We start from the raw sequence: 21363 nt of genomic DNA, 5'->3' as shown, positions 1-21363 counted from the left end.
CTGTTTACTTCATTAATTCAACCTGTGTTTTAGAGGCTCAAGAGCCATAGGAACAAAGGGTAAACAATCCTTACCAGCGTAGCCCATCCACAGTGCAAGGAAGGATCAAGTAGACTGTCTACTGTATTATCAAATGACCCTCAGTAAATTAAAAACAAGAATGGCTGTTAGCTCTAATCAAAATCATGTCCTCATCTTCTTGTATTGAGCATCTTCTCTCTCCCTTTCTGTTTTTTTGCCATTCCAAAGGGACATTCTCTCTACCTCATATCCAGCCACCTGCACCAGGAACAGACTTGTTCTGTTTCTTTAGTTTCCTCTGTTCCTCTCAGGGGTTTTCCTAATATGACCTCTGACTGACTGAATCACAGCCTAAGTCCTTCATTACTCTCTTCAGTAATGAGATGACCACAGCATTGTCTGAAGGCATAACTTTTGTGGAACCCAGCACACAGGTGTGGCGGGCTCATGAAAGCCTATTTAAGTCTTTTAAAATGAGTTTCCCCTGATATTCAGAGTCCAAAGTGACCAGAATGAAGAAGATATATTTGATAACATACCAATTTAATGAAGACCCAGAACATTCAAAAGAAACCACCACAGCTGAGTATTGCTGGAAGAGGTCAGACTCTCTACAGAACAGATTTCCTGGGTCTCACTATAAAACCTGAACAGGCAGAACCATGGCCTGCAAAATGGTCTTCCTAGATGTAGGCTGAAGCCTTCATTGGCTTTTCAGGTTCATCTCCAGTCTGCAGAGAACACTCTCAAATACAGAAGGGAAACACCAAAGCTTAGAAGGCCTTGGGTCACAGAAATAGCGACTGTTGGTCCAGCATTTGGGCTTTACATTGATGGCTCTTCTCTACTCTTCCTCCCCACTGTTCCTCCAGGTCCTTTATGCTTGGGCATTTACAGCTCTGCCCCTTTGGAAGATCCTGTCCACCTCCTCTTCCCTTGACAGGTGGTGGCAAGGTGTCCCCCAAGGCCTGTGCTAAGCTAAATAAATGGCTTCTTCCTGTGTCCCCAGTCTCTCCAGCATGGGCCTGGCACAGCTCAGTCCTCCCTCCTCCTCTGTAGCTTAGTCCTGGTTTCTTCTTGGCGGCGTCTCCAAGCAGCAATGATGGCTTCATCATCCATTTCTTCCTCTTCCTCCCTATTTGTGCTTCTCCGATACTGGGACTGCCGCCCAGATGCAAACCTCCCCTCTTCTCTGTTCTCTGTCTTCTCTTTTTCTCCCTCCTCTTCAGACCTCATGAAGCTCTGGGTGAATTTCCTCTTGGCTCCGAACTCAGAGAAGTCTGACTTGGATGACTCTTCTACATCTTCCCAGTCCCTGGGCCTGGTCCAGTTTGGGTGCTGAGGTTCTGGGAACTCGTCCCTTTCTGAGGGCTCAGGGGTCCGGCGGAAGAAGTAGGGCTCTGGGCTCTCCTCTCGGGAGCTCGAGGTCTCACTGAATGTGGACCTGGAGAACTTATGTGTCTCTCTGCCTTCTTTGGTGGAGGACGACGAGAATCGTGATGTGCTTCTTACAGAGCTACCATCTGCTTCATGGAAGGTGGTGTCCTGTTCCTCTGACTTGGATTTGGAGAACTTGTAACTGCAGGATTTAGACTCGGTTTCCCGGAGCAGGGAAGATCTGGTGTATCTTCCCCTGGAGCTTCCAGACCAATTACTTAAAGGAGGAGGTTTTTCTTCTGTGCTGAGGCCACTGAGCCACTTATCAATGCTATCTGTCTCTTTCCCAGCTCTGCTGCCATTTCTACTGAGATCAGAGACAGCCAGAGATGAGGAGGAGGTATCTGTTTCAGGCTTCTGGGAATGACTTCGGGAGGAATATTGGAAGCTCCCAATGGCACTGTCTGTGTCCTCATCCCTGACCCCTATGCCATCATCCTCATCATCCTTGACCTTCTTCTTCTTGAAAAGAGAACTGCGTTTATTGTCTGAGGCCAGCTTCTCCATTTTGTACTCTGACATCTTCTCCTTCAGCTCCATTTGCATCTCCTTTTCCTTCCGGTCCAGCTCCTTCAGGCTCACGTTGTCAGCAAAGAGGCTGTAGATGGGCTTGCTGGTCCCCTTCACTTTGCTCCCACTGCCTTCAGCCCTCAAACTCACCGAGGTGTTAGAGGGCAGCACAGACTGAATTTCAGAGCTGGGTCTTGCCTGGCTGGGAGGCAGGCCCAGGGAGGAGTTGCTCTGTGCACTGAGCATGGAGACCTGGTCATCCCCCAGGCAGCCCGCTGCTGGGGTTGCCTTAATGCTTACAACAGATGGTGAGCGGGACAGCAAGAGCATTTCATTTTGCTTCTGGGCAAGGGTTTCACTGACTACGTTGGCAATCCAGTTCTGGATACTGGCAATGGAAATAGTGTCTCCAGGCCCCATTGGCAGGTTAGGCAGGGGTGTGGTAGGGGTGTTGCTTGCTGTCTGAGACAGGAGGGAGTGGTGGCTCTGGGTGCTGAGTACTGATGCTGTGTCCCCATCTGCATTGACCGAGGGAGCTGCAGACCAGAATGCAGACAGGGGGATGCTCCTGCTGGCAGCTGAGCTGTCTGCCTCCCAGCTTGCCATGGACTGGCTCTCTTCCAGATTCTGCCTGCTTCTCTCCAGTAACTCCAGCCTCCGCTGCCTCTTCTTGGCCAAGGCTGCATCCTCTCCCTTGCTCAACTCCATCACCTCCTCCTTGTTCTCACTGCCTACCTTTTTCTGGTGCTTTAGCTTCCAGGCCTGGTAGGCTGTCAGGTTGACCTCGGAGAGGTTCTTCTCACCTGTTGCCTCCTCTGTACCATGCTCGCTGCTTCCATCTCCCACCTCTGAGTCTTTCTTGTGAAACCCAAATTGGATTCTCTTGACCTTCCACCTTTCCAGGGCTGTGAGCTTGTCTTTGTTTCGGCTGCAGAAGTTGTAGAAGGAGCTGGCCTCGGACAGCACACTCTCCTCATCGTCCTCCCGGACTCTACCCCCCCCTGCCTCCGAGTTCACATCCATCTCCTCCCTCTTGCTCTTTGAGCGATACTTCTGGGCAGCTTCCCTCTCAATCTCCAGCAGCCTCTCGTTCCACATATCCCAGCTGCTCTCCGACGACTCAGAGTCTGAGCGGTGTCTTCCAGTGCGACTCTGGCTGCTCCTCTCCAACTGCTGCTTCAGGATCCGGATGTCCTGGCTGCTGACGCTCTCTGAAGTGCTGTACTCCCTCAAGGTGTGCCTGCGCCTTCTGCCCGTATAGGAGCCGATGCTGCTATCTTCTTCCTCCACTTCCTCCCGACTCCATTGCTGGTGCCCTTTGGCTTGATACCTCTCATTTCGGGTCTGCCACTCCTGGATGATCCTTTCCACATCCTCATCATCGCAGTAGTCCCCCTCCTGGGCAGAGGAGGTGGACCGGCTGCCCTCTCTACCTTGCACAGCCTTGCCCTTGTAGAGGCCTTGTCCCTTCCTCCACTCCTCATACAACTTCTCCTCCTTTTCATCAGTGAATGTGACAGGCTTGGAGGCCTGGCTGGCCTTCCCCAAGGTAGAAGCACTCAGGTGGCTGGTGGCATCATCCTCTTCTTCCACCATTAGCTCATGCACCTGAGCTCCCATTGTGCTCCCAGCATCCTCCTCGGACTCCTCACCATACTCCTCTTCCCTCTCCTCCATCAACTTCTCATTCAGCTCCCGCAGCTGTTTCAGGAAGCCATCATTGGGGTAGATAGCCCGCTTCCTGCGCACAGTCATCAAGGCCTCCAGGATGGCCATGCTGTGGAAGATCATCAGGTAGGCCACCACGAACACGGCTGACCTGCTGATGCCCATTTCACTGCTGACCAGGACCTTCCCTGAAAAGAAAGAAAGCACAAGAGACAATGACACGACTTGGCTTCCTTGTGGCGTTTTTCTAATGTGCAGTTTGGATGTGTTGGACTTGCTGTGTTTGCTTTGATTCTGGAGGTCATCCATGTTCAAGTCACACAAGAATGAGCATCATTATCCCATAATCACAGATGTCAGAGGACCACCACTGTGCCCACTTTTGAAGCACTAACTTTTCCTCATAAACTCTCTCTCATCAGAGAGGGGAGAAATAAAAGTATTTGGGAGGGGAAAGACAGGGCAGAGGGAAGGAGCTTGAGATTTCCCTTTCCAACATCCTCAGTGCTGTGTCACTATGACCCAGCCTCTGTGGGGTGTTTCCTGTGATGCAGAACTCACCTGCTCAAAGATCCACAGACACACCCACCTCCCTTCATACTGGATCCCTCTGGTTGCCTTGTTTTTTGTTTTTTTTTTTTTGGTCTTTTTTGTTATTTTGTCTTTTTCTTTTTTTTCCAGAGCTGAGGATCAAACCCAGGGCCTTGTGCTTGCTAGGCAAGCACTCTACCACTGAGCTAAATCCCCAGTCCCCATACTGGATCCCTCTAAACTTTAGAGAATTCTCTCCTATATTTGGGCAAAGTACAGCTTACTGCACTAGGCATCCAGTGTTCCTACGTTGGCATTCTGGAGCCAATAACAAATTCATTTGTATAAATCAGACTCTTTATACAAAAGTCCTGAAGAAGAACACTGTGGTATTTATCCCTATTTATTTTTCCTGACTATTCTGAGATTTTCCAGCATCTTGCCATTCTAGCTACTCTCCTCCAAATTTTGAATTGAAACAAGGATTTATCATGTTTGTTTTTGTTTTTGAGTAGTTTGTTTCCAAGGTGGAACAAGATACTTCAAACTTGGAAAGTTTACATAGAGTCAGTGCATTTCCTCACCGTTCTTGTTCTGGACACAAAACCTTCACTCATAAAAAGTGTATTAGTCACCTTTTACTACCATAATGAAATACCTGAAGCAGGCCACTTTATAAAAAATTAAGTTCATTGTGGCTTATGATTCATTGTGGCTTATGTGCATCGTCTATAGGCCTCATCTGGTGATGGCCTTCCTCCTGGCAGAGTCCTGACTCAGTGCAGAGCATCACAAGGTAAGAGAGGAAGTCCACAAATGTATGTGCTCTTATCTCTTTGCCTCTTCTTAAAAAGCTACCAGGATTCAACTGAGAGGGCGCCACCCTAATGACCTTATCTAAACCTAATCACTTCCCAAAGGCTTCTCTCCAGACACTATAGTTGGATCGTTTTCACCCTCTTAATTCCTCAAAAAAAGAGGGCTTAACTTTCAGAACAGGAAGCCCTGGAGGAACAACAAACCAGCCAAACCAAGCATCCATCTAAGTCTACAACGTGGATGAATAGGTAAAGCAATGAGCTGCAATCATCTTTTACATTAATTTAAATCTATAAAACTTTTTAAAAGTCTTGCTACTAAGTCATGTCTCTCATCTTGTAGCATCTTTTAAGCATGAAGATAACTTTACAAATCCCCACTGGTAATTTTGGTCTATGTAACCTGTTCTTTCAGAATGCAGAAGCGTTTTCAAATCTCGGCTACACCATTCAGCAGATGCGTTGTCCCCCAGCTCCCCTTCTGCTTTGCATCCTTCATAAATGTGACAGACACGCCGTCAGTGCCTTCATTCGAATGGCTGCTTAAAATGCAGGCTGAGACCCCTGGAGACCTTCTTCCTGGCTGCCATCAATCTATTTGCCAGCAGCCTTTGGAGATGTTCGCTAAATCGGCAGGAGTTATCTAATAATATGAATGGGGGGCGAGTCTTTTATTACTGTATCTTTGTACCAGTAAGGCCATGTCTTTGTCACACAGGAGGTCAGAGACTGCGACTTGAGAGGACCCAGGGCCCAGTAATGCTGCTATTGCCAGGAGTCAGCAGCCACTAGAGGGAGGTAAGAGAGCAGACTCAAAAGAATAAAGGCAGATTCCCTATTTTAGCCCTTCTCACCTCTAGCACAGTGCTGCCCTGTCCTATCCAAGAACTTTTTCTTAATTATCTGGCCAGGTTACAACCTACTGTCATTAGTACCAAGATCTCACACTCTTCCTCTGACAGGCCAGCTCACTTAGGACACTTCAGGACTTATCATCCAGTCTTCCTCATAAGGGCATCAAATCCTATTTAGACTCAGTTTAGCAGAGGTCAGGTTTGGGGTGGGGGCAAGTCTATCTATGCTCTGTTCTTTGTGTCTGGGGTTCCCCTGGGGCTAGGGGGACAAAGAGAGAGGCCAGGTAGGCTCTGGGCCTCCACTCACTTCAACCAGATCAACAAGCCAAAACTTTCTCTTTTCTCTGTTAAGTTCAGGGTCCATATTGATGGAGTGCTCAGTGGAGAGTGTTTGCCTAGCATTTGGGAGGACCTGGGTTTGATCCATAGCACCAGAGGAGAGGCACTGGGCACAACTCCAGGGAGCAACTTTCATAATGAAGTGAAAATATATTTGTTATGGAAGCAAGATAGAAAGACAGGAAATTAAGGGAACATAGGAAGGGAAATGAGCCCTAGTTGAAGCCTCTGACCAGCTGAGAGGCAAGAAATCCAGCACAGTTAACATTGCTGTGAAGGTTGTCCTCACAGAGATAATATTTCTTTCATATGTAGAGATTAGGCCTGAATATATATGGCCTTGAGTAGCTTCTCCCAGATATTTCCTAGGAATTAGAATTTACCAATCCTGGTCCCTGGTGGTGGCAGGCAATGCTGTTCCCAGGAATCAGTAACATCATTTATTATAATAATGGCAGTAACTTATGTGGCAGGTAGTGTGCTAAATAAACTTTGTTTACATGCATTTCAAGTTTTTATTCCTCACAGCAACATTAACATAGATGTTTTTACTGTTAAGTACATGGACACTAGTTTCCTGAGATAAGAACAGCCCAAACCTACATGGTAGTAAAGCCAGTAAATCCTGAATCCAGGCCAGGTCTCTGAACAGCAAATCCTATGCTCTTACTGCTTGGCTGTGGCCAGTGGCACGGCTCAAGCCTGTGCATGAGATGTGTGCAGAATCCTGGGCTCTCTGGATGCTGAAGTCTAGTGTCATAATGCCTCCCACAATGACCATGGTAGTAGCCCAGCTCTGCTCTATTCCCTCCTATTCAATCTATTCTCCAAGGCAGAGGAACTGACTTCTAGGACATAAATCACCTCAAAGTGCCTCTCATCTTTACTGTATATCTTGTTTTCTCCCTGCCTTCCTTCTTGAATTTTCTCTTCCCTTGACATACTATACGTACTGGGTACAATTCACAACAGTGCCTAGAACAGCCTTACCAACCATCTATTGGATGAATGTTCATCCTTTCCTTTCTCTTCTTTTTAGAGGAAACAGCCAGCTATAGACAATCTGCAAATTTTCATAACATTCCCCACCCAGCTTCTTTGTTGGTGTGATTCTAGCAGCCTGAAGCCCACCCAGCCCTCTCACCTCTGTAGGTCAGCAGGCATTCATCTAGAAACTCAGCTGCCTTCCGGAAATGCTGGGAGATATCCACTTCTGGGAAGTCATCCACCTCCACACCCAGGTACTGAATCTCCAGGCCAGTGTAGAACTCGGGGCCTGTGTAAACCCCAGTGCCATGTGCAGCATTCAGGATGTGGGTGATTCCCAGCCTCTTGAGCCGTCCTTTGTTCACAGCCACACTCCTGGGGCAAGAAGCAGGAGCATGATTGCCAAAGTGAGAACTAGAAAGGTATATTACCAGTGAGATGGGGTGCACGCAGCTGGGCTAGGGCTTCCTCCTGTGCCTCTTGGGGTCTGGGGCTCACTGCTAATGCCTTTAATAAAGAGGGGCTGATGATGGGCTGTAGTAAGATAGAGAAGAGAAAGAGACTTGGTCAGGGTGGGCAGGGTGAAAAGGAGAATAAAATTGGTATATAGGGAAACTTTTGGATACTTGTACAACCTCTAGTTTAAAGCCCCACCTTAGGAATGTACATACATTAAAGCATGAAAGTGACAGAAAAAAATAGATGTTCGGTATACTGGTATTCACATGCTATATTTTCTAAATACCTTCACAACATTGTTTTATTTTATCCTTATAATAAACTTAAGAGGTAGAAAGAGCAGCTACTTTTATTCCTAGATGAAGAGTATAAAAATGAATTCAAGAGCTTTTACTCGAGGCGTGAAAGGAGTCAGAAAGAGCTGCTGTTCAGGGCTCCTTCTTTTGTTTCTGAATATGGAGTTCAATTTGAAGAGCCCCAGAGGACAGGGTTGATCAAAGCACAGAAACCATTAGCTGGTGCTCTCTGGAGATATCTGGTGACCACAGAATGAGGCCTCTAGACCCGCAGGGCTCGTGAATAGGACTTGATCTAGAAATCAGGTTCTGGGCAGCTGATCATTCCGTGATAGAGTGAGACCCAGTGTTCAAAGCTATCTTCCATAGTGCTTGCCACAGGGCCCCAACCTCCTTTCTTGCTTCTGGATATATGGGTAATTACATTGGGAAGACATCTCATTAAGTAGTCAATGAATCAGCAAAAATTGATTTCACAAATTAGCCTACTGGTACTAATTATGCACTGACAAGACCCGGAAGGAATAGAATGTGAGAGTTGTTTTTGTTTTCAGCCCAGGAACCACTGATCAACCTAAAAAATAAAGTTTTCTGATTTTAAAAATAACAGATATCTAGGGAACCTGTATAGTTCAAAAGAAACCCAAAGAAGAGAGTAAAATAAAACTACCTCTCAGAGAGAGGTATTGTTAACATCCTGCCACATTTCTTTCTAATCTGTTGTTTATAGGAAAGTGTACCCACACACACACACAGACACACAGAGACACACAGACACACACACACACACACACACACACACACACACACACATCTGTATCACCTAACCAGCATCATACTCTACACCTACACTATTCTTTTGTAATCCACTTTTCTTCTTCTATATTGCATACATTTTCAGGTATTGTTAAACATATGTACATATCAGTATTATCAGTTGTTCCTGGTGTTATGTTATCTTGTTGTCAGAGATGTTGTGCAATGATGGAGACGGTGGAGTTGGCAAGTTTGTATGAGGAAGGACCAGAGAAGGCGGCTGGAAGGGCAAGGCAGTGCTGGTGAACTCTGGAGAGAGAGTGGAGGGTGCATGCTCATTTTGCCATGTACCTCTGTGTGCAGGTTGATAGGAAGACTGTCTTCAAAGTCAGGGCAGGTAAGGAGTCAGGCAAACTCCATTCAATGGGTGGGATTACGAGGGCTTTTAGTGAGTTAAGGAAATTTCATCTCAGGTATTAACCAGAGAGGCAAAAGGATGTGTCTCTCAGGGGTCACACTCACTTCTCAGCTATGAAAACGTTGGGCCAGACCTCATCCACCTCGTTCCGGGGGGCCTCTTGGCGGTCCTGGACCAGTGCTCGCTGCAGGTCCAGCACACAAGGGGTGTTGTATAGGCTGCTGTCATCCATCTTCTCCCTGACACGGTTGTACAAGTCTTCCACCAGGAGCTGCTCAGCAGACTCCAGCATGCCTGGACACTCTCTGTCTGTTCTGAGACCTCGAGGCTTGAGTTCTAGAGGGGACAAGTGACGTTTGCATCAAGTAGTTAGGAACACCATAGCCTTCCCAGCCCCTTAGGAGAGCTTGTTGTCACTCAGTGTACTGCCAAGACTAGGCATGGATGGAATGCCAGCAGGATCTGCCAGCAAGGACTTAATTAGGACTCAGGGGCCATGGCATTAACCTGGACACTGGTAGTCAGGATCTGCTGCAGCTGGTGTGGGGGGGAAGGGAAATAAAATTAGTTTCTCTTACTTCTTTGTCTGTAAAGCTGCTTGATAACTTTCTGGATCCAGTTCTTTGAGTACTAGGTTCTTGAGTACTAAGGATATGACTATTCATACCTGTGACTCCCACAGTACCCAGTACAAAGACGATGCTCAGAAGTACTTGAATGAATGAATGAATGATGCTCTTTTATAACATAGTTCACTCTATCACATCTGGAATGCAAATACTCCTGGGAAAAGTGAAGCTTTCAGCAGTCATGTATACAATACTATCTTCTAAGATTCATTTAGTTAGTTATTTCACTTGCTGTCTGCTTTCCTGCTCTAAAGTCTAAGTGCCCATGATTCTCAGCCTCCTAGGTCTCCAGCAGCTGACAAGTTTGCCATGAGCTACTGAGCCTGTCTCAAGTCAGGACCTAAGGGCCTTTCTTGATGATACATCAGAAAATTCAAACTCTAAATGAACCTAAATTCCAACCATCCACATCTGGAGTGACCCAAAGGCTACATGAGCCCTTTGTCACCAAGAGTGTTGCCTTGTTCTACTCAATCCCATCAGAAGTGTGGGAGGCCACCTGGAGGGATGGTAGGAAGATGGGGAGAGTGACACTGTGAGAAATGATTGGTCCAAACTTACTAGGAAAAAAACACTCAACATACAATCAGGATGAGTATCCCTAATGAAATATAGTATATTGTCTGCCCTACTTTCCCCTAATTTTCCCATGCCAACCCACCTTATCACCTTTAAAATTTTTTAACATTTATTGTGTGTGTGTGTGTGTGTGTGTATGTGTGTGTGTGTGTGTACACATGGAGCATGGCGCATGTGCAGAGGTCAGAGGACAGCTTGTGAGAATTGGTTCTTTCCATGTGGGTTCTGGGGATCAAACTCAAGTCATCAGGCTTTGGTGGTAAGTACTCTTACCTGCTGAGCTATCTCACCAGCCCACTTTATTACCTTCTAAGCATGGTTTGAAGATTATGTTTAAGCACAGTGGGCACAGAGCTAAACCTAGGCATCTCTTTGAACAAAACTCTCTAGATGTTTGTAGTCAGTTTTTGATCTCTCAGGTTTGTGTCTTCCACAAGCCTCCAACATCCCTATCCACAACCCTTGAAGTTAACCAAAAGCCTGAATGGGAAGCCCTAGGGATAAACCGAAGTTCCTCCCATGGACTAGAGAACTGTTTGCATTGATGCATACTTTTTTTCTACGCCATTCCATTAGAGTTGTTGAGGTGGGCTTGGCAGAAATACTTTCGTCAGATCTGCCTTTCTGAGGTTGGTGGGTAGTAAGGGAAAAGCATGCCCACCCTTTCCAGTGTGCCCCTGCAATGTCATCAGATGGCTGCTGGACCTTCTCTGTCCCCACTCACATGTCAGTCGTCTTACCTTCATTGATGATCTGTTTGGCAGCAATGGCTGAGGAGAGGTGAATTGGTTCCATGAAAATGCTTTCAGTTTCTGCATCTGAGACCATTGAGAACCTAAGAGCAGAGAGGAAATATGGGTGACAACCCACAGCATGTGGGTGGAGGGCAGTCTTCTAAGAAAAGAAACCTGGTTCTGATTTTAACCACGTGTGAGAAACAATGAGGGAAGAGAGGAGAGCCCTCCCTCCCCCACGTTTAGGGAATTTGAGGGCAGTGTGATAGCATCCTGTAGCTTGGGTGCCTATTTGCTTTGCTACCTGAGTTGGCACCTTGGTGTCTGGGCTGACACAGAATGATGTGGTAGTCTAGGGTGTGGAAGGAAGAGCATATGTCTCTAACTGGGGGACCCACCGTACAGCTTCACTTTCTTATGTGTCTGGCTGTTCATTCCCCCTCTTTTTTCCTGCTGTTCTGCCATTGGTACTGTAGGCTGTCACTAACTGTGCCTCTACAGGGTTTCTCTAGATTGGTGGGCTGAGCAGGCAGCCACTGTTCCCTCCATTCCCTGTATCTTCTCCCTGCTTGTAAGGAGATGGGTGGGTAATGGAGGACTGGCCCATCACCAAGTGAAATGCCATGCTAAGTCACAGGTCCCGATTCTGAGCACAGATCAAGGATCAGGCTGAGAGTCCAAGGATGCAATAAAGTAACCTGTGTAAATATCAAAGCTATTTCCCCAAAGAAAAATTCAATGAAGTTATGAAAATGTACCACTGAGGAGCACAGAGTACTAGGGCAAAGTGAGGGTGAGCACCTCTCTCTAGTTCACTAGTGAGTTCTGTCTTCTCAGGTATCAGGGTGAACGTTGATCCCTTCATTTAGTCTTTCCTTTAGGAAGAGGGTGGCTTAAAAGCAAGGAGATTTAGTGGATAGTACTTTTATAAAAAAGATTTTTTTCTTTTTATTTCATGTGTATAAGTGTTTTGCCTGAATGTATGCAAGTGCTCCAAGTGCATGCACTGTCCATGGAGGCAAAAGAGGGTATCAGATCCCCTGGAACTGACGTTACATGTAGTTGTCAGCCACCGTGTGGGTGCTGAGAACTGAATCAGGTCCTTTATAAGGGCAGCCAGCTCTTAACCACGCAGCCATCTCTCCAGTTCCATGGAAAGCATTTCTGAGTGCTGTCTGTGAATGTAATTCTGAGAAATGCCCCACAGGGTAGAGATTGTTATTCTTGCTTTTCAGGTGAAGAAACTTTGATTCAGAGGGCTCAAGAATATTGTCCAAGGCAGTAAGTAAGCAGCAAAATGAAGCAGCAAACATCAGGCAGTCCTGCTCTAAGCCCAGGCTTCACCTCACCATGATACACTGGTACCATTTAGGTTGGAACACTGTGATGAGTCCATCAGAGGAAGCAAGCCCAGCTGGTTCCCAGACCCAATATAGACAGAGACATAGAAAAGTACTTTGAAGACTTGTTGAGAACATGGATGGATTGAGCTGAGTAAAGCTGAACTGAGCATGGCCAACCTGAGAGAAGATAAATTGGGATGGAATTAAATTGAATTGATTACCAGGGTAGCCTGTGACTCTACCCAGAATGTGGCCAGATCATGCAGCCCAAGGAAGAGCACAATATGGCATCATTACCCACAGTTCCTGTGAGTGTTCCCATTTTAGCCTCAGGTGCTCGTTATGAACAGAGGATGCATTTTCATATAAACGTGACTGGGGAGTTATGGCATGAATGTGCAGCATCCCCGGGGCTCCTGTGCTTGAGGTCCACCACCTCAGCTGGTGGTGCTATTTGGAAAGGTTATGGAACTTCAGGGACATGGGTCTCTACCTGGTGAAAGTGGGTCATGGTGAAAACTGGCCCCAAACTGGTGAAAGTTAGTTGTGAGACTTGAAGGTTATATCTGCCTCTTGTTCTGGTCTAGCTCTCTCTGCTTCCTGGTCTACCACAACGGAGGAGCTGTCTCTGCGTGCTCCCACTACTAAGGATGGAACTGCTCCCTCTGCAAAAGTCTTCCCTGTCATGGCAGCTGTCTTCTCCCTGAAACTGTAATCCAAAATAAAATTTTCCTAAATTGTTTTAAGTATTCAATCACAGTGATGGGAAAAGTACCTAATATAGAAAATTGATTTCAATAAAATGACATTGTGGCTATGATTAAACCTGACCACATGGTATGGAACCAGGTTATAAGAGGGGCCATAGACTAAAGAAGCCCTAAAATGCTATGAGTGTCCTCCTTACGTTCTACTGCTGTGATAAAACACTGGCCAAAATCAACTTGGGGAGTGTGGTGGTTTGAATAAGTGTCCCCCATAGGCACTCAGTAGTTGGACAATTAGTCCCCAGTTTGTAGCCCTGTTTGGGGAAGGTTATGGAACTTTTAGGAGGTGTGACCATGCTGGATGTAGCACATCATTAGGGGCAGGCTTTGAGAATATATAGCTTGCTCACTTCTGCCTGCCACCATGCTTCCCATGCCATTATGGACTCTTCCCCACTGGAAGTGTAAGCCAGATAGACTCTTCCTTCTATAAGTGGGCTAGGTCATGGTGTTTTATCACAGCACAGAAAAATCACTAATATAGTGAGAAAAGGGTTTATCTGGCTTACAGGTTCAGTACATCATTGAGGGGAAACCAAGGTAGGAACTAGAGTCAGAAGTCTGAAGGCAGGAAATGGAGACCATGGACGAATGTTTCTTACTGGTTCATTCTTCTGGCCTGTGCTCAGCCTGCTTTCTTAAACAACTGAAGACAACCTGCCTGGTGGTGGTGGGGGTGGGGGGGCACCACCTACTGTGGGCTGGGCTGTCTCACATCACTCAACAATGAAGAAAATGCCTCATAGACATGTCCACAGGCCAATCTGAGAGTACAAATTCTTCAATTGAGGTTCCCTCTTCCCATGTGTGTCAAGTTGACAACTGAAACTGTCCAATACAAAGAGCTGAATGGGTCATTCTGGTAGGAGTTCAAAAGACTGGAATACTGATAAGAATGTGGACAGTGAAGACTTCTTTCATGAGGTTTCAGATGGGAGCAAGGGCTCTACTGGGAACTGTGTTAGAAACTGTTCATGTTACATTCAGACAAAGAATCTGAGTATATTTTGTCCAGGTTCTGAAAATTTGAGTTAAAAAATGGTGAACTATATAATTTAGCACAGTAATTTTGAGACAGAATAGCATTTCAGTGGTGGCAAGATTACTGGTCCTCACTTTTTGCCAGACTTACAGTAAAAATCCAGAGCAAAGAGTTGGGGGCATGAAGATTTGGAAAACATGCAATTTGAAGAAGGAAGTGTGAATGAGTTTAAAGTTGCAGATAAAGCAAACATTGCAACAAAGTAGTGACAGTTTTTAAAAAGATTAGTGCAATTAAAGGGAAACCACATGACTTGCCAGAGAGGATAGGAAGGGTGCCTTGAGAGTGAGCCCTTCTCACTAAGGGCCCCAGGGCAACCTCATTTCAAAGACTTTCATTTAAATCAGAAGGCCTGAAAAGAGAATGTCTAAACAAAAAGTCTTCAAGTTCCCTGCTTCAACAGGAAAGTATTTTCCCCTAGTTCAGCCACTCAAACACTCAGAGCCTGCTGCAGCCATGGTTCAAAGGAGCCTGGTGATATTTTGCCCTGGCAGCAGCAGTTGATGCCATCTATGTGAAGCGGAATCTGCAGGCATGCAGAATGTAAGAATTATGGGGTCATGGAGGCTTATAAGAAGTCTGCAGAGAAACCCTGGAAAGCCAGGCAATGGTTAAATTCCCTGTAGGAAGTTCTGGCATGGGCTAGTGTGAAGCTGTGAGGGTGAAGCCCCAGTTGTAATGGAGACCCCAGGATATAAGAGATAACAGCTGCAGGTACCATGTGGCTATGGCGAGAGAGAGAGAGAGAGAGAGAGAGAGAGAGAGAGAGAGAGAGAGACCCGTATCCTGCAGGCAGCAGAGCCACAGAGACAGAGTTGCCCAAGCCTACTGGAGGTCAGGTGATGTCACCACCGCCTGGATGCCACCCTTGGAGGTGCAGGGTTTACTCTTTGCCTTGCTGGCTCACAGACTTGATGCCATAGCTCCTTTCTGTGCCTACATTCTTCCTTTTGGAATGGTAATGTTTGCTCTTTGCTATTTTGTATTGGAAGTATGCAACTCGGTTTTTATTTTACTAGTGCTCACAACTAAGACTTTGCCTTGGGTTTCAGAGTAGACTTTAGACTTTTGAACAACGTCGAACTGTTAAGGCTGTGGGGGGCTAAATGTATTTTGCACTGTGAAATGCCCACAAGTCTACAAGGACAAGGATGGAATGCTGTGGTTTCATCATGAAATATCTCCCACAGGCTCATGTGTTTGGATGCTTGGTCCCCACCTGGTGATGCTATTTTAGGAAGCTGTAAAACTTTCGGGATATGGAGCAGAAGTAGGTCACTAGGGATTGGCCTAGAAGATTACACATGGATGGATGGATGGATGGAGGGATGGATGGATGGACTGGCAGATGGATGGATGGGCAAAGGGTCTGCATTCCATCTTGGGAATCAAACCCCAGGTTCTCCAAGGCCCTGATCTCTGGTGTCTTCCTTCTCCTCAGCTTGTTGCTTGCACTCGTTCTACCTACCTTACTCCTTTCTGCTACTCCAGTCCTCACGAAGTTTCTTTCTGCCTTGGGACTTGGCAGATACTCATTTCTGCAGCCTGGATGCTCAGTCCTTTCTTCTTCCCTCTTCTTTAAACTCTGAGTTTAACCATCTATTCTTTCTGCTTTCCTCTGGGGCACTTCATCCAGATGAAACTTCATACTTAAATATTTTTTTTTAATGTGATGATTAATTTTTTGATGTGTATGAATGAATGTTTTGCCTACATGTATATAAGTGTACCTCTGTCGTGCAGTGTCCATGGAGGCCAGAAGAGGGTGATAGATCCCCTGGAACTGGAGTTGGGATGGTTGTTAGCTACCATGTGGGTGCTGGGAATTGAAACAGAGTTCTCTGCAAGAGTAGCCTATGTGCTTAACCACTGAGCCATCTCTCCAGCCCCCAATATATTTCATAAATATCTGTCTGTTTGAGAGGGTAGGGAATACAGCTGTGCATTTTGTTGAGCATTGTGTCCCAGAATCTAGGTAATGTGTGGCATACAGCAAATGTGTAATAAATAGTTTCCAATTCATAGACTGATTGAATTTGTCCCCAGTAGCACTTCACTTAAGGAATCATGGCACTTACAGCAACCAGCAACAAGATTCACCCAGTATTTGCTACATGCTTATCATTTTGGTGAGATCCCAAGAGCAAGCCAAACACAAAACCAAGGTTTTGGCTGTGCTCTGTCCATACATTACCCACTCTCTGAGGCCAAGTTGGGCACACTCTCTAAGGCTATTTTAGAAATTAAAGTTTCCAGATTTGTGACACCTCTCCAATTATGTCCACTTCCTTTATATCTGGATAGTCTCTAACTGCTGACCAACAGAACAGGGCAGAGTGATACTAGGCAAGTTTATGAAGCTAGGTATTTTTTAAAATTTATTTATTTATTATTTTATGTGTATGAGTGTGTTGCCTGCATGTATGTGAGCATACCCATATCGTGCAATGCCATGGAGGTCAGAAGAGGGCTTCGGATTCCCCTGGAACTGGAGTTAAGGACGGTTTTTAGTCACCATGTGGGTGCTGGGAATCGAACTTGGGCCCTCTACAAGATCAGTCAGTGCTCTTAACTGCTGAGCCAATCTCTCTAGTCCCTGAAGCTAGGCATTTTTTTTTTTAACATTAACATGTAGTATATACACATTGTTGAGGTTCAATGTGATCTTTCAATACATTTGTAGTGTGTATAATGATCAAGTAAGAGTGATTAGCATTTCTATCTCATCATTTTTATGTCTTATCTTTTAGGTCTCTCTAGGCACATAATTGATAATTGCGAGGTATAGTCACTCTACTGTGCTGCAGAAGGCAAGAACTTATTCCTTCTATCTGTATTTTGGTATGTTACCAACACGCCTCTGACCTACCCTTCTTACCTTGCTAGCCTTTAGTTGTTGTTATTCTACCTTTTTTAAAAAACTTTGAGATAAACTTCTTAAGCCTCTACAGATGAGAAGGAACATGTAATATTTATCTTCCTGTGTCTGCCTTATTTCACCTGACATGCCCTCTGCTTCCATCCATTTTGTAGCAAATGATAGAATTTCATTCCTTGGTACATGTATGAAATTATGCATGAATATGTGTATATATGCCGTGTTTTCTTTATTCATTCACCCTTTCTTGGATAGCTCAGCTGACTACATATCTTGGTTATTGTGTAGGGAATAATCTGCTGATTCAGTTTCCTTTGCAGATATACCTATAAATGTGGTAGATGGGTTAGACAGCAGAGCCGTTTGCAATCTTTTGAGGAACGTCCATGCTGGTCTCCATAACGGCCCTGCTAATTTGCACTCCTACCAGCAGTATATGAATTTCAATTTCTCTACATCTTCACCAGCATGTTATTTTTCACTTTTTTGATAATAACTGTTCTGATGATATCTTTTATAGTTTTGATTTACATTTCCCTGATGGTAATAACATTGAATATTTTCACATATTTGTTGGTCATTTGTACTTCTTCTTTTGAGAAGTGCCTATTCAGATCATTGAACTAATTTTAATTGGATTATTTACTTTTGTTATTGGGGTTTTTTTTTAGTGTGTTGCATATTCTGGATCTTAATATTCTTTTCAAGTGAATATGTTCTCCTGTATATTTTCTCTTTAATTCTATTATTTTCATTGCTATGCAGAATTGCCTTACCTTGATATAATCTCATTTTTATTTTATTGCTTATGTTTTTGAAGTTTTATTTAAAATATTATGGTCTATAGACAAGTATGCCAGTCACCATTCATCAAAGAAACTTCTTTTGCAACAGACAGAGACTATTATAGAGCTTCACAACTGGTTACACACAGAGAATAAGTGTCTGTGAGATGCCCAACCCTAAATGACACATGTACAGTGGGACCTCTATACTCAAGGCTCACAGTGGAACAAGTGGGTAGAGAGAATACTAATGCATCTCTCAATTCTCATCAGTGAAGCTTTCTTATGCAATAGAGGGTGATAAACACAGAAGGCCACAACTGGTCAATGTATAAAGAAAAAGAGACTGCAGTGTGGGTCCCTGGACAGGACTCTTATATTAAATGTCACCCAGGGCTCAGGGGCATTTTGGAAGAGAAGACAAAAAGACTGTAAGAGCCAGGGGAGGAGGTGCATGACCATAAGGAAACAGTCTTACAGGCTCCTGGGAACTTGCTTATAGGACTTTACAGCAATGGTGACAGCATACACAAGACCCATGCAAACTCAATGAGACAAAAACCAGCGTAGAACTGGGGAAGTGGGAAGGAGGCCATAACTTTGGCAAGGAACTGATCACTATTCACCCAGCTGTTCACTGTTGGGTGATGGGGAGTTGATCTTCTTGAAGGGAGTGACACTAGACAGGCTGAACAGGCTCCAGTGGATGAACTCACACTGAGGGACATCTGGGTACAAAAACTTGACTCAAAAGGCCTTAACATATATGACAAAATGCATGAAGTCCTATGGGTGGGATATGGGGGGTGCAGACAGGGAAGAGGGGAAGCTAAATATGATTAAGATGTATGAAATCCTCAAAAATTCAATTAAAATATATATTTAAAATTTATGGTCTATGCTGACTTTCTGAAGTGTTTTTTTTTCCTGTGCATTCCTCTATTAGTCTCAGAACTGTGGGTCTTACATTTAGGTTTTGGTCTATTTTGAGTTAATTTTTGTATGGATGTGTAATGGGATCCAATTTAATTCTTCTTAAATATATTGTTTTACAATGTTATTTATTAAAGAGTATCCAATGTATTTATCTTTGTTGAGACTCAGTTGGATTTATTTGTGGGAGCTTGTTGTGGAACATCTATTGCATTCCATTTGTGTATGTGTCAGATTTGATGCTAGGACCATCTTGGTTACTATAGCTTTGTGGTATGTTTTCAGAACAGGTATTGTGATGCCTCCAACTTCCTTTGACTCAAGATTTCTTTGGCTCTTTAAGCACTGAGCCATCTCTGCAACTAGTATTTTCTTGACAATTTCTGTGTTTATGTTCCTCAAGGATATGGGTCTATAGTCCCCCCAACCCCATGTGTCTCATTCTTTGTCTCTGTGTCTCCACCTCTGTTTCTCTCTCTTTCTTTTCGTTGGGTCTTTTTCTGTTGTTGGTATCCAAGTAATTCTGGCTTTGTAGGATGTGTTTGGAAGGGTTCTTACTTTTGCAAGTTTTTGAAATAGTTTGAGAGAAATTGGTATTGGTTCTTCTTTAAAAGCTTGATTGGATTAAACAGCAAAACCCTCTAATCCTGGTCTTTTCTCTGTTGGGAGGCATTCTATTGGTGATTCAGTCTTATTACTAATCATTGGTTTGTGTAGGGTTTCTGTCTTCACGGAGCAATTTTGGTAGGTTATGTTTATCCAAAAACATATTTATTTTTCTGTTTTCCAGTTTCATTGGCATATAGTTGTGCATAACAATAAAAATGATCCTTTGTGTTTCTGTGGCATCAGATGTGGTATCTCTTTTCTTGTCTTTGCTTTTACTTATTTTTGTCTCCTTTTCCTCCAGATTAGTCTAGCTAAAGGTTTGTTTGATTTTGTTTATCTTTTTGATAAATCAACCCTTCATTTTTTGGGTCTTTGAATTTTTTAGTCTCTATTTCATTTGTTTCTGTACTTATGTTTGCGATTTCTTTCCTTCCACTAATTTTAACTTGCTTTTTTAGTTCCTTGAGTTGTATTGTTAGACTTAAAATTTAAGATCTTTCTGTCTTTTTAAAGTAGGCACTTATTGCTCTAAACTTCCTTAGTACTATTTTTCTGTGTTCCACTAATTTTAGTATGTTGTGTTTTCATTTCATTTGCTTCAAGGAATTTTTAAGTTTTTTCCCTTTTAATTTATTTGATCACCTATATGAATAATGAATGAACAATAGTTAACTCAAAAGACTATTATTTAGTTTCCATGTAGTTGAACATTTTCTGAGGTTCCTTTGTTAATTTCTCATTTTATTCCACTGTGGCCAAAGAAGATACCTTAAATGGCTTCAGTATTTTTGAAGTTGTTGAGCCTTTTGTGTGTGTGTGTGTGTGTGTGTGTGTTTATGTGTGTGTGTGTGTGTGTGTGGTCTAACATAGCCTATCGTAGAAAATATCCTTATGCTGATGACAGAATGTGGATTCTGCAGGTTGGCTGAAATGTTCTGTAAAGGTCTGTTGGGTTTTCTTGGTCTGTATTATACTTCATTTATGAAGTTTCTTTGTTGTTGGCTTTTTTGGTCTTGATGATTTGTCTGTTGATGAAGGTGGAGTGCCGAAGTCCCCAACTGTTACTGTATCGGAGCTTATCTCTCCCCTTAGAGCCAATGTTTACTTTATAAAATTGAGTGCTCTGTCATTAGATGCGTACAGATTCATAATTCTTATATCCTCTTGCTGAATTGGTGCCTTAATTATTATGTGCTTTCTTTGGCTCTTTCCATAATTTAAAGCCTATTTAATCTTATATAAGAATAGCTATTTCTGCTTGCTTTCGGCTTCCATTTTTATGGAATATCTTTTTCCATTCCTTTCCTTTCATTCTGTATATGTCTTTACTGGTGAAGTGACTTTCTTCTCCCTCCCTCCCTTCCTTCTTTCCTGATGGGTATGCATGTGGGGTGTGTGTGTGTGTGTGTGTGTGTGTGTGTGTGTGTGTGTTGGCATGTGTGAGTGCACGTGTGTGAGTATGTATTGAGGCTCCAAGTTGATATTGGATGCTTTCTTCCATCACTCTCCACTTTATTTATTGAGGCAGGGTCTCTCAGTGGAACCCAGAGCTCACCAACTGGCTAGTCCAGAGTCAGCTTTTTGCAAGGATCTCCTGTCTTTGCCTCCCAAATGCTGGGATTACAGGTGGTCACCATGCCTACCTAGCTTTTAAGTAGGTTCTGAAAATCCATGCTTTATCCACCCCACCAAGTAATCTGCCCAGCCTTGTGAAGTGACTTTCTTTAAAAAACTTTTTTGACTCATTTGTTTTTATTTTATGGTATGAGTGTTTTGCCTGCATGTAAGCACACCCATGCATGCAATGCCCATGGAGGCCAGAAGTGGGTATCAGATACTCCAAAACTGGAGTTACAAACAGTTGTGAGTCGAGATGTGAGTGTTAAGAACTGAACCTGGGTCCTCTGCAAGATCAGCAAGCATTCTTAACTGCTGAGCCATCTGTCCAGCCCCTGAAATGACTTTCATAT

At 44.2% G+C, this 21363-nt stretch overlaps 1 protein-coding gene across 1 annotated transcript in view; it reads right to left on the bottom strand.

Annotated features, from left to right (window-relative positions):
• Nucleotides 1-653: 653 nt before the first annotated feature.
• The window catches only part of Dusp27 (dual specificity phosphatase 27, atypical), a 36460-nt gene continuing 15750 nt past the window's right edge, over nucleotides 654-21363 (bottom strand). The window contains exons 3-6 of the mRNA XM_008848254.3: nucleotides 11043-11137; nucleotides 9199-9430; nucleotides 7323-7540; nucleotides 654-3824 (exon numbers count right to left, since the gene is read on the bottom strand). Coding sequence (XP_008846476.1) covers nucleotides 1057-3824; nucleotides 7323-7540; nucleotides 9199-9430; nucleotides 11043-11137 — 3313 coding nt within the window. The 3' untranslated portion in view covers nucleotides 654-1056. The remainder of the gene's footprint in view (nucleotides 3825-7322; nucleotides 7541-9198; nucleotides 9431-11042; nucleotides 11138-21363) is intronic.

This window comes from Nannospalax galili, unplaced genomic scaffold (assembly GCF_000622305.1).
Source record: "Nannospalax galili isolate Female #2095 unplaced genomic scaffold, S.galili_v1.0 scaffold383, whole genome shotgun sequence".
Taxonomy (NCBI): domain Eukaryota; kingdom Metazoa; phylum Chordata; class Mammalia; order Rodentia; family Spalacidae; genus Nannospalax; species Nannospalax galili.
The sequence above is the reverse complement of the archived record's forward strand: the minus strand, read 5'-3'. Positions and strand labels throughout refer to the sequence as shown.